At 36.5% G+C, this 16,668-nt stretch overlaps 2 protein-coding genes across 2 annotated transcripts in view; one reads left to right on the top strand and one right to left on the bottom strand.

Moving 5' to 3' along the window:
• Positions 1–1,364: 1,364 nt before the first annotated feature.
• On the top strand, positions 1,365–7,086 carry LOC107740455 (sarcospan). Its single transcript, XM_016552904.1, has 3 exons — positions 1,365–1,953; positions 4,947–5,033; positions 6,015–7,086. The coding sequence occupies exons 1-3, from the start codon at positions 1,699–1,701 to the stop codon at positions 6,372–6,374; spliced, it is 702 nt and encodes a 233-aa protein (XP_016408390.1). The 5' UTR covers positions 1,365–1,698; the 3' UTR covers positions 6,375–7,086.
• A 3,776-nt stretch (positions 7,087–10,862) lies between these two features.
• LOC107740421 (inositol 1,4,5-trisphosphate receptor type 2-like) overlaps positions 10,863–16,668 on the bottom strand; it is a 95,218-nt gene continuing 89,412 nt past the window's right edge. The window contains exons 54-55 of the mRNA XM_016552855.1: positions 15,809–15,970; positions 10,863–11,533 (exon numbers count right to left, since the gene is read on the bottom strand). Coding sequence (XP_016408341.1) covers positions 11,450–11,533; positions 15,809–15,970 — 246 coding nt within the window. The 3' untranslated portion in view covers positions 10,863–11,449. The remainder of the gene's footprint in view (positions 11,534–15,808; positions 15,971–16,668) is intronic.

Genomic DNA, 16,668 nt, shown 5'->3' with positions numbered 1-16,668 from the left:
AGAGACGCTGAAAAATAAAACCACAGCATATTGCTCAGACGCATTCAAATATTTGTATTTGAGGTCTCAAGCATAAACTACCATCTACACATCTAAATGTAAAATACCAAGATACTTATTATATTATTTACAACATTTATTATAAATGAAGATATATCTTAGACATGTAATTATTTTATATAAAATCAGTTAGAATTATTATAGTCTAAACTTACGTAAAATGAAAACTTTTTGGCATTAAAAAACATTAGCCTATTTTATGTTTTATTTTCTTTCCAGTTTGGGACTTCCGTAAAGGTCTGCATACTAAGTAGGCCTAAACAAAGATTTAAAGACGCATGTATTAACTTGGCTAAATGCATTTTCAAAATCATGCTTTTATATATTTATCATGTTTACCAAATATAACTATCACTATTTGTCTAGGCTGATAATTCATATCTTTGGGGATAAACATAATTATGCTTCATGTCAAAAATATTACTATTAATATTATAAATTATTATTTTATTAATATTTTATTATTAGTTGCAATCATATTTTAGTCATCTCTAAATATTTGATTGTACTTGCAGTGTTCACATTTCCTCAATATATTTTGAAATACATATTTTTAAAGATTTGCAAATAGATTGCCTGCTATATTTTAACTGAAATGAACTGTATCCATTTTTTATATATCAACAAACTGCTAAGAAAATATTTGTGATCAATATTTTATGACAAATCATTTATTTGCAGCTTTATAATGTGAACTTTTCTGAAGTTCTGTGCAGCATGTTTAGCTTGAACTAACATCTAGATGTACTGAGATTGCTTTGCCTATACGTGCCATCTGAAATGAGGTGTGACATAACATACAACAGCACATAGAATAAGCTCTCAATATAGTCTGGCTGAAAATAGACCACATTCTGTCAATATCCAGCCTTCAGAAGACTTTAGCAGATGAAACCATTATAAGATTATAAATCAGAATTTTTCCAGTATATAAAGAAATGTAAAAATGAATAGAGTTTTACAAAAGGTCTGGGTGAATACAGACATATTCATTATAAGAAACAAGGCCTGCATATAGTTAGAGATTCTCCATAATTAACACAAAGTAAAATGAACACGTAGCATATCTGCACTCTCACATAATATTCATAAGAGATTAACTGTAACCCGCTCACATGCCCGCGGGTCACGTAACTTCATCGAAATCATGTGACTGACTCCAGGCTGTTATGAATAGATTGCACAGTGTGTTGCAGGAGGTGCAGGACTCAAGCACTCTCCCACATGTTTGCCAGAGACAAGAATTGTTTCTGCTCCATAAGATCCCTGTTTCCTGTTTAGTTTCAGGGAGACTAGAAGCTGTCGTGTGTTGGAGTCCCCCTTTATGTCTTCCCTCCCCTTTTCAACCCTCTCTCCTTTCCGTCTCCTCTTCTGTGCTCTATATGTGGCTCTTGTGGAATCTGCTCCAAATGTTTTCCATATTAGTTCAGAGTCCTTTCTGATTCCGAATAGCAGGGATCGCATAGGTAGAGAAGCCTCCAGTGAGGAGGGAGGGCAAGGGAGCAGTCCAGCTATAGAGCGCAAAAGAAACGGCAGACGAGAAAGAAAAGGAAGGACAAACAGATAGAGGGCGAGTACAAGAACGTCCAGTCGGCCTCAAAGGAAGATTAAGAACCTCCGCACGAGACAGGAGGAATTATGGGGTCGGGGACGAGTCCGATGGGGTCGGCTGGAGGAGGCAACGCAACCGCTGGCAAGGAGAAGAAGGGACAAGCAGAAACTGGAGGCCAAGTGCTGGAGGAAGCCCAAAAATGTTGTGGCTGCCGCTTTCCTTTGCTGGTCGCTCTGTTACAGCTTCTGCTGGGCATCGCAGTAGCTGCTGTGGCCTTCCTAATGGTTGCCATTAGCTCCTCTCTGCTGGCCAGGGAGACGCCCCATTGGGCCGGCATCATTGTAAGCTTCCTTTTGCTCTTCATCAACCTCTCCCTCAACTCCCAGCATGCCTTGTTTACTCTTTCGGGGCCATGCATGAGGCCGTCTCATATCAGATCCATTGGCCACAATGCCATACTGTACAGAAGCATACATAAACAATGTTACAGAGAGCATGTATGCATGTCCAAAATAACATGAGAACAATGAATACATTCATAAACAGAATCACGAGTTTTAAAGCTGATATAAGATTGACCACTGAGAGTGTCATGTTGCGAGAAATCTGGAAAAGAGTACAAGCTCATATGCTTATCAGTGGATTTTGCTTGTTCAGCAGTGATTTACAGAGTATCCGTGCTTCTTGCCTTTGCTCAGAGAAGTATCTATTCACAGAAGCCTATAGCAAAAAATCGATGTAAAGTTTAAAAACAACCCATGTTACTTAGATAAAAATGACACTAAAAATGCTACAGCTGTATGTCTGTTTGAGAATCACAGGAGAGTTGGATCAAACTGTAACTTTATAAATAGAAAACAAATCTTCAAAAGATGCAAAGCAATCCCTCTGTGCAGACATGCATGTCCAGTCACGTAGGCCATATGACAATATAACAGGACTGAATCATACAGGGAGATAACATTGCAATTGCATTCTGTTTTTTTTTTCTATGTACTTATAGAAAGTACATTACTTAAAGCTGCAGTAACTTTTGGCGCTCTAGAGGTTAATAAACAGAACGGCGTGCGTCTTGCGGAAGAACATTGTAGCCGGAGCTACTTCTCTCTGTTTATGTCTATGACGAATCACGCAGGTACTGGGCTGCAGCGGTACCTACCCGAACCAGTCTAAAATAGTCCGAATATAAACACTTATTATAGGTGTACCGTAGTGATTCAGGAGGACAGGCCAAAAACACGGTTTGGAAAATGGATTCATGGTATACTCGCTTATTATATAAATTTTGAACGCAAAAAAAGTTACGGACTGCAGATTTAACCCTTTTAAAACATTAAAAAAAATTCTTGTAAATCTCCAAATCTTGGATTCAATCTTTTCTTTTCTTTTGCACAGGTTTTGTATTTCTTTTTGGAACAGATTGGTAGTAGGCCTCATTGATCTGAGCTTATGCACCTCAGTTTTTGAGTGAACATTGCACAAATTATCCACAAATAATTTTAAATTTGTATTTATTTATTGTTTAAAAACATAACATCATGCATAAGCTCAGATCAATGAGGCCTATGGTCAATCACTTAGAAAAAGAAATACAAATACCTGTGATAATTAAAAGAACACAAGTTGATAAAAAAAGAGAATTTGTATATAATATTGCTCAACAATCTTGTCTGATCTCGATAATACAGTATTTTATCTATGTAACTTTTTCAAAACTTTTGAACAAGACTGTGTCAAGCGAAGATTTAGAGTTTGTACTTATTAACATAAGTAAATGTTGAAATAATAACCATGCTTCAGAAATATTTTTAATTGTTAGTTCATGGCAACTAAAGTAGTTAAATAATGTTAACAATATAACTTTATTTTAAAATGTTACAAAATTGGCTTTCTTTTTAAACATTACATTTGAATTTCTTTACATTTGTAATTAAAATCGCAGTTTTGAATACTGTTTGCTACCTCCATTCAACAAGATTTAAAAAGCATTCTTTGTTTAATTCTGAATGCCACACAAAAGCCAATATATAACTGTTTCATTGTGTAAAACATTAGCTATTGTGGCAATAAAACATAAAGTAATGTCTTTATGAGATTGCTGTGTTGGATACACTCATTCAAATTCATGGACGCACATACTGGAGTGATAAGGCAGATCAGAGAGCATCTCAAGTTCAGGCCTCACGAGACCAGTGCTGCTGTTCCTAGAGAAAAACACTGAGGTCACCAAGACTTCTCTGCCTCAGAACCTGGGAAAAACAATCAAATTAGATAGCACACGCTAGTCACAAGACTCCAATCATGCTGAGAAAGAGAGCGGGGAAAATAGAGAGAGAAGAAAAGAGTGAGATAAAAAGCGTGAGAGATAAAGATATCTCGTAAGGGTGGGGGGGTCAAGCTATTCAATTTGCAACGGCAGTCAATATATTATCAGATGACAACTCAATGCAGAGTTGCACAATGCTGATTACAATACAAGGGTTATGGTTGGCTCATAACAAGTCTGGCAGACATAGAGAACTTAGGTCTGCTGCACTGCAAATAAGATTAGAGCAACCCAGTACACTGGTATGTGTTCATGACAACAATGGCAACATTTTCAACAACAGACTCTGAGATGCACATGATCACGGTGATGATCACCCTCCAAACAGCCTAATAAAACTTGATGAGCATATGATTAGTTTATATATTGTACATTTGGGGTCTAAATGACAACAGGTCTATAGATTGCTGCAGGGATGGCATATTTTTGTAGGGCAAAACTTAAAGTTAGCATTTTAGCGGGTTTTTGGCTAAATGCCTAAAATAAGGTCAAGCTCAAGATATTTTCATGTTTTATTCTATGACATAAAATATTTAAGTAATACCCCTTTGTGATTTTTTTTAAAGCTTTAATTTGTCTTGAAAAAGGCAATTGCTGACAAGTGGCTAAATGGGAACAGGAAACAGGAAAACTCATCTACTCACTAGTCCACTTTTACAGTCTTATTTGGTTTATAATCACACTTTTCTGAGAATATGTTTTTTTTAAATAAAGACTGAAAGAGTCATGCAACCAAGGTGTAGTTGTTTATAGCCAACTGGCTTTTTGCGATTGTATTTAGGCTTCAAAAGTTTTATATGCATGATAAAAGATTATCATGATGAACAAAACATGTGAGAATCATAAATATTTGTTTGTCACAGAGCTTATTTTCTGCAATAATCCAAAAGCCAATGGAAGAATCATATCGGGTTTTTGTTGAGGGAACCAGGGTGGTGCTAATTTCCGTGTTGGCCTACAAAAATATGTCATCACTGCAGCACTCTATAAAAATACTCTGTTTTGCAGATGATTGTGGTGTCTCTGCTGGGATTCGTCCTCTTCTGCATCACCAGAGTGCCTGATGAGAGAGCGTCGGCTCAATTTATTGTAAAGGTAAAAAAATAAATAAGTGCAGTTTTTGGATGTCCTGAGAATTACAATTGCACCTCATATGTAAATGCTTTTCAAATGGACTTTAAAACATGTAGAGGTGCAACTTAGCTCTGAGAGCAGGGGACTTCTATGGTAAAAATGTAGTAGGTATCCAGCAACAGGCCTAGAAATATACAATTCTTTTTAAAGAACAATTCATCCAGAAATTAAAATTATGTCACCATAATGATCATTTACTCACCCCATATCATTCCAACCCACTATTATTATATTTCGTCCATGCAACACATAAGGATATGAAATGTGGAATGTCCATGCAGCTCTTTTTGCCATTCAACAAAAGTGGAAAGTGATTTAAATGTCTCCAAAAATCATAAAAGTAGCCCATATTACTTAATCTATATTCCAAGTCTTCTGAATGAATTAGCGATGTTCTTTCGAGTCAGTTGTTTTCAATGACTCGGATGAAGTGGTTTGTGGATTTTTTCCCCCACAATTTGGTTCTGGTGGTTCTCCAGTAAACAACTCACCTACTCACTGAACTGAGATGATGTTCGAATGGATTTATTAAATGAGTGAGCTGATAATAAGAGTGAATCTGGGATTTATGTTGTGATTTATCTTAAGTAGAATCTTGACTTGAATCGACACCTTTATTAAGAAAATGTAAGTGGAAAAATAGCTAATTGGAACTTCTTCGTTCTTGTCAAGCTCATTGGAACGATTTAATTTAAGTATGGCTGTGTACAAAATGGTGTGAGTGTGCTAATGACAAAATCAAAATTTTCAGGTCAACTGTTCCTTTAATTAGGCATATTTTTAATATTTAATGGACCATTGACATTTCTGAGTCATCAAGTCAGAACATTGAGCTGGTTTTAAATGAACAAGAATAGGCATTTTAGTCTATTTAAATCTGATTTCCATTGCCTTGCCTTAATTATCACAAATGACTGTAACCCCTCTCTCACTTCTGCCCAGCTCCTGTACTTCTTCCTGTGCACGATGGGGCTGGTCATTTCCGCAGTGGTCATTGCCTTCCAGTGCTACCATTATGCCCTGACTAACAGCTACAGCTGCAAGGAAATGGGGGAGTATTGTTTGTGCACTCTGGACCCTGAGGATCCCATCGCCCGCACTTTCACCTACAGCGGCGTGACAGACTGCAGTGCAATCGTAAGCACTCTACCCATGTATTACCTTCTGCAGATGGTGCTGAACCTGGCTCAGGCTATCGTCTGCCTGGTGGGGGCCTTCCTCATGTGGAAGCACAGGTACCAGGTGTTTTTCGCTGGGCTACAGACGGGATCTCCTTCTACCCACAATTGGCAGAAAGTTTAGGGCACTGAGAGATTTCTCTGGAGAAGTAAACATGCGGAGCGTGGGTGTGTTTGTGCCTTTAGGGAAGAAACTGTTTGCTGCAGTGTCTGCCACACTGGGAGTTTTATGTCATGCAACCTTTTATCAAAGCAGTTAAATGAGTCTGTTTGTATTGCCATATTATAATATTTCAGGAAGTTTTATGCAATCTTTAGAGTTATTGTATTTTTCTATATTGGAAATTTTTGAAAATTTTCAACTTGTTGAGGTTAACTGTTTATTTTTACCACTGCCAAGGAAAGTATTTTTATCTATATAACCAGTAAGTGACAAAACGAGACCTGACATTTTAGGAAAATGAGCGACACAATCTGTTATTGTGGTTGTTACTGTTGTGATAATGGCATGCATAAAAACGTATTTAATTGGCAGTATGAAATTTTTCTTAGTCCAAAAAAAAAAAACACCTTAAAATGCAATTATTCACACATTAACCTTTACCTTTGACTCTTTTTCTAACTTCAGGTGCGTTTATTGTCCATTGTTTCTGAGACAAAATTCCTGGTGGTTAATTTACTGTTGATATATAAATATATATATACTGTATATATACATACATACATACAGATATAGATCTAGATATTTAGATGGTGACCGTGATTTCTCCAAGTACAACATGTTCCTGGATCAACATCCTTGTTGATCCTGGAACAACATTCCAATTAACCAATCAGAATTGAGGGATAACTTTTCAGGAAATATCTGTTTTAGGCTTACGATCAGGGTTAGGTGCTTCTACACCCTTGTAAATGAGCACTGAGCAATGAGCATGATCATTTCACACTGATTTTAGGAATAAATTATGGGTAGGTTTAGGGGTAGGGATTGGGTTTAGTCTATATTTTTGGACAGTAATGTTGATCCAGGATCAACAAAAGATGTTGATCCAGGAACATGTCTTACTTGGCAAAATCACGGCGACCATATTTAGATATAATAGATATAAAGATATATAGGCATAAATTTTTACAAATAAAATACAGTTTATCCTGTTAGTAAAATATTGGTTTATAACTATCTGTTAGATTTATTTATAATTTCTAGTCTTTTAATAAGTCACATTAAACACTATGAGAATACACAGGAGCAACAGTCTTTAACATTTCTTAGATGAAATGTGATTTCTAAAATATAACATATCAAATCATTGAATACAGTACTGCTTTACCTGAAGAACTGTCTAGAGCACTTCAAAACAAAAGCACTGTGTACACAGCAGCCAGAAATAATAGGAGTGTCCAGTGACGAGGCTGGACGGGTTTGTGGACTGAAGTCCCAGTTCATAAAGCCAGTGAACAGCAGTCAGTCAGTCAGGGACTGGGGGGGTTCAAAGGGGTACTTAGACAAACAGCAGGTCACTGCCTCCACTTTCATGCAATGGAAGGGCAGATGTTTTTTAATCTTTTTTTATTTTACATAGGTCTATTGCATATTTTATATTTGTGGCCAGGTGAAAAATTGAGCGAATGTAAAGCCTGACAATCAAACCAAAAAGCTGTGTTTTTCATCATTAAGTCCTCGTCAATGAAGCTTGTAAACCAAATGAAAAAGACTGAGTGATTTGAACACTGCCAACAGGAAGAGAGCTGCCTGAGGTGTTAAAAGAGTCTGTTGCTTTAAAGAGACCTACGGTCTGGTGTTTGGAAGAGATGCAACATGATGCTTCAGCACAGAAAAAACAACCATAAATGTAAGCTTTGTATGACTCATCTTTCCTTTAAGCTGATTTCTAATAAAAGGCATTTACATAACCCTCTCTCATTCATCATTCAACTGCATGTCCTTTCAAAATTATTAACTGAATTTCATACTTATGTATTTCTCATGTTGTCAAGCAAACTGAAATATGCCATCTTTGGATCACATCCCCAATGATGTGCATGTAATCTAATAATAATAATAATATACTAATATATTAAATGTATTTTTTATTTATATAATTTATATGAACATAAATGAATAATTGTTAACAATTGCTAACAACAAAGGACTATTAAAAAAAAAATTACAATAAGTTTTGCTCATTTTTTAAATAAAAATTAAGTTTATTGTATGTGAATAATACTGTACACCACCATTCAAAAGGTTGAATTAATCAAAAATACAGTAAAAACAGTAATATTGTGAAATATTAATATAATTCAAAATATCTGTTTTCTATTTGAATATATTTAAAAATATAATTTATTCCTGTGATGGCATAGGTGAATTTTCAGCAGCCATTACTCCAGTCTTCAGTGTCACATGATCCTACAGAAATTATTCTAATATGCTGATCAAGAAACATTTCTTATTATTATTAATGTTGAAAAAAAATGTATTAAGCATTATACTTTTTTCAGAATTCTTTATTGAGTATTATTATAAATATTATATTATATTATAAAATATTTACAGTCACTTTTGATCAATTTAATGCATCATTGCTGAATAAGAGTATTAATTTCTTTAAAAAAAAAAAATAAAAAAAAATGAACGGTAGTGTTTGTGAATCTGTAATGTGAATAGTGACCATGCATTCTGAAGCCCCAATCAGGTAAAAAATATTATAAAATTTGCATGATCATGGTTTTGTCATTTTTTTAACTTGACAGATATGGCCACCATTTACTTTCACTGTATGGACAAGAGCAGCGTGAACATTTTGATAAACATCTCCTTTTGGATTTCACAAAATAATGTCAAAGTGGTTTGGAATGACATCAGGATACATAAATGGCATCATTTAAATTTTGGGGTGAACTATTCCTGTAACAGAACCATATTCTTGTCTCCTCAGCCTCTGCAGCAGAACTTCAGCGAGTCACTCTGTACACTATTAGATTAAGCAGGAATGCTGAGTCAAATGAAAAATCCCCCTCTGATTTGCAGTGCTTTTGGGAAAGAGTGCAGCATGTGACAGATCTCATCTGCTCTCCGACCAACCAGCATGACAACAACACGCACAATCACATGCAGACCTATCACATGCAGAAAGAAGGAAGGGAGGGTGGTATATTTAGATTAATGAGTGTGTTTATGCAGGATGTTGTTCACTGTCTTGCCTGGTAAATATTTGACTTAATAACTGTGCACCTGCATGACTGAACTTTGAGAAAGACTGTGCGTGTTAAGGAAGGATCAAATATTATCACCATTAAAACCAATTCAAATATTGACATGCATGCTGAGGGGAGACTGAATTTATATGTACAATAAATCGCACGATAAAACGTCGAATAACTGCTATATCCATGACATTTGCTTCTATTTGATTGTTCCTGTTTCATGTTGAAAGACGTGCCTGCCGACAGATGAGCGATCAGTTAGTGAGAGTGGCAGTTATCCAACTAACTGTCTTCTCCTCCCTGATGGAGCATTCCAGACGTGCTGGACTTTCCCCTGCTTAGTGACAGCTGAGAGCTATAATGGAGCCGTCAGGGGCTAATTTTAACCCGTGCCAGAGTGAAGGCACGAGCAGATGTGAATCTTTGCACTCTCAAGTAACTAGGCAGGGTCCTGTACCCTAAAAACACCAGGCGTACTACAGGTTAAAGAAACAGTTCACCCCAAAATTTAATTTGCTGAAAATTTACTCACCCTCAGGTCATTCAAGATGTAAATGAGTTTGTTTCCTCATTGGAACAGATTTGGAGAAATTTAGCATTACATCACTTGCTCACCAGTGGATCCTCTGCAGTGAATGGGTGCCGTCAGAATGAGAGTCTAAACAGCTGATTGAAACATCACAATAACCCACAAGTAATCCACACGACTCCAGTCCATCAATTAACGTCTTGTGAAATGAAAACTAGGTCTGTTTGGATGGGCTCACGGATACTATTATAATGTTAGCAAAAAGACTTCTATTTTAAATAATTGCTGTTTGTTTCCACGAAAATATTAAGCAGCACAACTGTTTTAAACATTGATAATAACAAGAAATGTTGCTGGAGCACCAAATCGGCATATTAGAATGATTTCTGAAGGATCACATGACAATTAAAATTTTTTCTAGTATTCTCAATCAATATTACACCATAATGTTGGATGTCTGATTTAAATGCATTGTGAAAAACTGTAAAAACTGTTCTAGTACAGTGTTGAGTTGCCATGTCCATTAAAACAGCATTTGAGATCCACTTCTTGTGTGTGAATCTGAACTCTGTACACAGATCTGACAACAGATGTCAGCTATCAGTGCGGACACAACAAATTCATCATTTATAAAATGATCTTATCTTCAGATATTCTCGATCCTTGCATAGATACCTAAATATCCCAAAAATAATTGCTTCTACTATATCACATAATATTAACTCTCTAAACCTTAGTGTTTCTAAATGATTTAAAGAGTAGATAGTCAAACTAACCATTGTAATACCAAATATAAATTCTTTATTATTTTCTGTACAACTTTATATAAGGCAAGCACAAATATGCTAGTCACATCTCCAACATAAAATACACAATAAAAATGATCATCATTTAAGAGTTAAGACTAGCGTTTAGGTCTTCGTAGAAGGTGACGCAAACAGATTCCAACGGTCACGTGATTGTCTGATTATGAGATGAGAATGTTTTCCAGTCATTAAAGTAATGCTGAATTTGAATTATAAAAAAATTATTAAATTGTTTAGAGGTACTTTATCTCTCCAGTTATTCCAACACAGACTAAAGTCCACTTTGAATTACAGCAATACTCAAGTTATGGACAGGGTAATTAAAATGTGAGGGAGTTAATATTTGACGCTTAAAAAAAAAAAAAAAGGAGAGAAAAAAGGCAGACAGCCCGTCCAAAGACTGTCTGAGTCATCTGGCGTAAGCCCTCATATGTGTAGAGTTCATGATTTTCCAAGCAAACACACTCTGTATGTTTCCAAACGTCCTCCGTCTATAAGATCTAAACGAGGAAACACTTACAAAATGACGCTCAAGTCTGTAGGACTGTAGGATCTAACTGGACAACTGTCCTGTCATGATGTAAAGTGTGATATCACCATGAGTGTAGTGTAGTTCATGGTGTGAACATCAGCATCTGTGTGTGAAGAGCATCCTCAGTGTGCAGGGGGGATCTGATGGTTCATCTGTGATGGTCCCAGGAAGCCCAATCTCTGTTTATTCTTCCTTTGCTCTGTCATCTGTACACGTGCAGAAAAACACACACATAAAACAGGGAAGCCAATTCAGTTGCATCAAATTACAGCCTAAATAAAATTATCCTACAAGGCTATCAGCTCCAAAATAAATAAAAATAAATAAAATAAATAATAATATTTTAAAAGTAATTACAGTAAAAGAGTGTAAAAATGCTGCTAACTGCCAAAACTGGTTAATGTCATATTTACTTATTACATGAGTGAAAAATTTTAACAGATCTAATGAGATGTTTCATATAATTTTACAGTAAAATACTGTTTTGAGAAGTGAATAAGAACAAGTCAGCTTATAGCTTACAATGACGAAATGTAAGTTGACATTCCCAGAATTCTCTGTGTGCTAGCTCACATTTCATGGTTTTTCAATGAAATAACTGTTTCTTCTTAGTTCTTCTTTATCAGTTATGTACATTAGGGTTTTAAGATACATCTGATGTTGATGAATTAATGCTCACCGCATTATTTTAGTACCATGACAGGGTTTTATATTTATGTGTATGACACCATGCACCGCCTAAATAGAATTTATTTTTCATTGTATGCCATATCAGCATCAAAGGCTATATACATAGCAAACTCAAATGTAACCAGATTTAAAATAGTCTTAACCACAATAATTCAATGATTTCGCTAATTTAACACTTTGAGACAGAGCGGCATTTAATACACAGAGCCGTAGTTCACTGACACGCTACGAAAAATCGCGTTCATAATCGCAGGCGATTTGTCTGTGATTATGAACGCGGTTTTGCATAGCTTGTTCACAGATCACAGAACCGGCTTTACTGACCAGATGTGCATGACAATCACATGCGATTAATTGCACAGGCAATATATATATATATGCAATTGCATGCACTGTACATACTGTTGATATTCTAATACTTATAATTAATAACTTTACTTTGCGCTCGCATCATAATTTACTGTTTTCTGTTAAGTATTTTCTAATATACTGTATTATGTTTGTGTGTGTGCATATTTGGGTTTGCACTGCAAATATTGTTATTTGAATACTGTGATGTTCCTCATTTGCAAGTCACTCTGAATAAAATCGTTGTTAAATGCATGAATGCAAATGAACACACACACATCTGTCATCTGTACACGTGCAGAAAAACACACACACACACACACACACACACACACACACACAACAGGGAAGCCAATTTAGTTACATCTCAAAATTACAGCCTAAAAAAAAAAAAAACCCACAAGGCTATCAGCTTCATTTTTTAATAAGCAATTTTATCTGTAAAATACTGTAAAAACTGGTTAACGGTAAGTTTCCTTATTATATATGCTAAAAAAAGTTTACAGATCTAATGAGACATTTCATATAATTTTACAGTAAAATACTGTTTTGAGAAGTGAATAAGAACAAGTCAGCTTATAGCTTACAATGACGAAATGTAAGTTGACATTCCCAGAATTCTCTGTGTGCTAGCTCACATTTCATGGTTTTTCAATGAAATAACTGTTTCTTCTTAGTTCTTCTTTATCAGTTATGTACATTAGGGTTTTAAGATACATCTGATGTTGTTGAATTAATGCTCACCGCATTATTTTAGTACCATGACAGGGTTTTATATTTATGTGTATGACACCATGCACCGCCTAAATAGAATTTATTTTTCATTGTATGCCATATCAGCATCAAAGGCTATATACATAGCAAACTCAAATGTAACCAGATTTAAAATAGTCTTAACCACAATAATTCAATGATTTCGCTAATTTAACAATATTATTTTGACAAACCAACAAAAAATTGCTAAATGTATAAAAACAGCAATTATATACACAATCCTTCAATTTGACATTTGAAAAAAAATTCAAATATTTTCCCAGGAAAATTAAAAAAATGTTAATGTAATTTCTGAGTAAAAAAAAATTAGATTGAATCATGTGGCTTTCTCTCTACCACCTATGTTTGTAAGGTGGTTATCAGTATATTATAAATGTTTTAACTGTACATTTAGGATCAATCTGTAAATACTACCTTTTGTTTTACAGTAAAGTTCTGGTAACCAAAGCTGCCACTTTTTTACTGTAAATTTAACTGATCTTCTCACAGTGTACTTTCTGAAGATGCATTTACATTTACGGTTGTGCAGTGAAATTTTGTGGGCAATATCTAGTCATTCAATGGGAATCCACAGGGTTGGGAATTTTTGATTCAGGGTGAAAAAGTTCCTCGTGCAGATTTCATTCATTTTCAAGAATCCGCCATGTTGACCAACAGAAAGCTGCTTGGTTTGAAAGTGACTTCTGTGTAGACAATTGACCTTTTTTTGACAGTGAAATTTGCTAATATGACTGCACATTGACACAATCACTCAGTTCCAAAACTTCAAGCTGCCTCCAGATTGAGATGGCGCCGACGCTGATGGCAGAGGTTGTACTTCCTTCGCCAGCTGAGGAAGTTCAACCTGTCACAGGAGCTGCTGAAACAGTTCTACTCCGCCATCATTTAATCTGTCCTCTGCACTTCTATAACTGTCTGGTTCAGCTCAGCTACCAAATCTGACCTCAGAAGACTACAGAGGGTAGTCCGGACTGCTGAGTGAATCATTGGTACAACCCTCCCTTCTCTCCAAGAACTGTACTCATCCAGAGTGAGCAAAAGGGCTGGCAAAATCACTCTGGACCCCTCACATCCAGCACACTCCCTCTTTGAACTGTTGCCATCTGGTCGACGCTACAGTGCTCTGAGCACCAGAACGGCCAGACACAGGAACAGTTTCTTCCCTCAGGCCATCACAGGCACAGTTTCTTCCCTCAGGCCTCTCATGAACACTTGACAATAACTGTGGAACACACACTATTTATTCACTCATACACTTATTTATCTAACACACATACTCAGTCTATATTTCAATTTGCACATAATATACCTGTACATACAACTGTCTATTGTTCTATACCTGGACATACAATTGTCGATTGTCGATTTGTATATTTTTTATTCCTTATTTTACTTGTTCTATTTTTTTATTTTTTTTATTTCTTATTATCTGTGTTTTTTTGTTCTGTCACTGTCATTCTGTTACACTGTGGAAGCTTCTGTCACGAAAACAAATTCCTCGTATGTGTAAACATACCTGGCAATAAAGCTCATTCTGATTCTGATTCTGATAAGCAGCATTTTAGAGCGCACTCCCGACGTGAAGGCTGTTTCAAATAGATATTTTGAGAATTTTTTTAAATCCATATAATGGACGTCAATGACAACCAAAACTGTTTGGTAACCAACATTCTTCAAAATATCATATGTTCCACAGATGAAAAAAGTTTGGAACAACATGAGGATGACAGAATTTTCATTTTTGGCTGAACTATTGCTTTACAACATGGCGTCATTTGCACCAATATCAAAACGACCTCTTATTCCATGGGTCACTTTTTTACTTTCCCTAACACACTGGATTTGAACCAACGTGTATCTTTTTTTGACCTCATGGCCATTCCAGACAAAGAGAAGGAACTACCAAATAAACAGTCCTAGCAAGAAAACGGAGGTGGAATACAGTGTGCTACACTGAATCAGTGAGAGCTTGTTTGTCTGAACACATGACAAGTTCGGATTTCGCCTACCGCATCTGAGCTGGATCTCAGCCTGGCTCGAGCTGAGAGGTGAGGAGGATCTGTTTAATTAGGCCTGGCTGTCGGAGAAGAAATCACTTTAATAAGTTATTTAACATCCAGCACTGCCAGGAGAATTACATTAAGCCCGCTCCTCGTGACTGCCAGGAATCAGAAGGACCGCTGGAGGATGTGAGGGGCAACACGGCGTGGTTAACAGTTCTGGTTCGACTGTTTCAGGCTCAGTGGTTTGGATCAGCGCCGATTCTCAATGACTGTGCAGTTCCTGTGTGTTTACAGCACAGAACAGTTCAAATCTGAAGTCTAAGGTCAAACAAATATGCAGACCTTAAAAAAAATGAGCCATGGGGCAGCAATTTCTTTTCCAACGTCATCCCATTAGAACCCAAAGCTCTCCCTCTCCCTGTGTCATGTGAATCGGTTAAACTGTTTGTGTGGAATCACATGTGGGCCAGGCAGGTGATGGCAGTGAACCGACACAGCGGAGCACAGCCGGAACATCCACATCGTCCCGGGGTACCGCCCCACCCCTGCTCTGACGCACTTCCTCAGCAGGGCCTAATAGTAAACACTTCAGAGGCCCCGTGAGGAAAAAGACTGTTTTGCTCTGTGAAACCAGGCCGTCCCATTGGATGGTGTGCTGTATGTTACCTGTTCTTTAAGCTCGGACAGCTGGGAAGTCAGCTGAGCCATGAGAGTGACAGTGGTGTCCAGCCTTTCCTGCACCAATCGGATCTCATTCTGTTCGCTCTCTCCCTCCGAGTTTACCAAAGACATGGCCCGCATCCGTGGAAACCAGTCCAGATTCTTCTCCTGAAGGAAAGAGAATGGTGTGATTTGTTGTTGTTATTTGGAGCATTCCCCAAACATTTTTAGCATAGGGATTTGATTTAGCATTTGACTATTTAGCAATAAACACAAACATACATTCACACTATCATTCAATTTGGTTAGTTAAAAAAAAGAATACCTTTATTCAGTAAGGATGCATTAAGTTGATCAAAAGTGACATTAAGGACTTTTACAATGTTACATAAAAATACATTTTGAATAAATGCTGTTCTTTTGAACTTTCTATTCATCAAAGTATCCTGAAAGTTTCCACTTCCACTTAATCACAGGTTCCGCTGCTTAAAGTATTAAGCAACACAACTGTTTTCAACATTGATAATAAGAAATGTTTCTTGATCAGAAAATCAGCATATTTGTTGCATCCAGTGGGGACATAATTACTGATTATAATGACTTATGCTGTCTTTTTACGCTTTGCTCAAAACTCGCGTTTGAATCATCCGTGGCAAATTATTTAAATAAAAAAACGTACTTACAGGCTGTGAGTCAGAAGCGCCAGACTGTCCTTGCAAAGTTGGAACTGCCCAACTTTATAGAAACAGCCTTTGTGCCACAGATGCAACTGTTCTGGAACAGTGTTGTAAATACAACTTAACCACTGATTTCTAGTCGTGTCCTCTTTTGGAAGGCCAAACAAAGTAGTTTCGCTTTCACAACGA

The sequence above is a fragment of the Sinocyclocheilus rhinocerous genome, unplaced genomic scaffold (assembly GCF_001515625.1).
Source record: "Sinocyclocheilus rhinocerous isolate Xijiao unplaced genomic scaffold, SAMN03320098_v1.1 scaffold2055, whole genome shotgun sequence".
Lineage (NCBI taxonomy): Eukaryota > Metazoa > Chordata > Actinopteri > Cypriniformes > Cyprinidae > Sinocyclocheilus > Sinocyclocheilus rhinocerous.
This window is presented reverse-complemented; position numbering and strand designations above follow the sequence as displayed.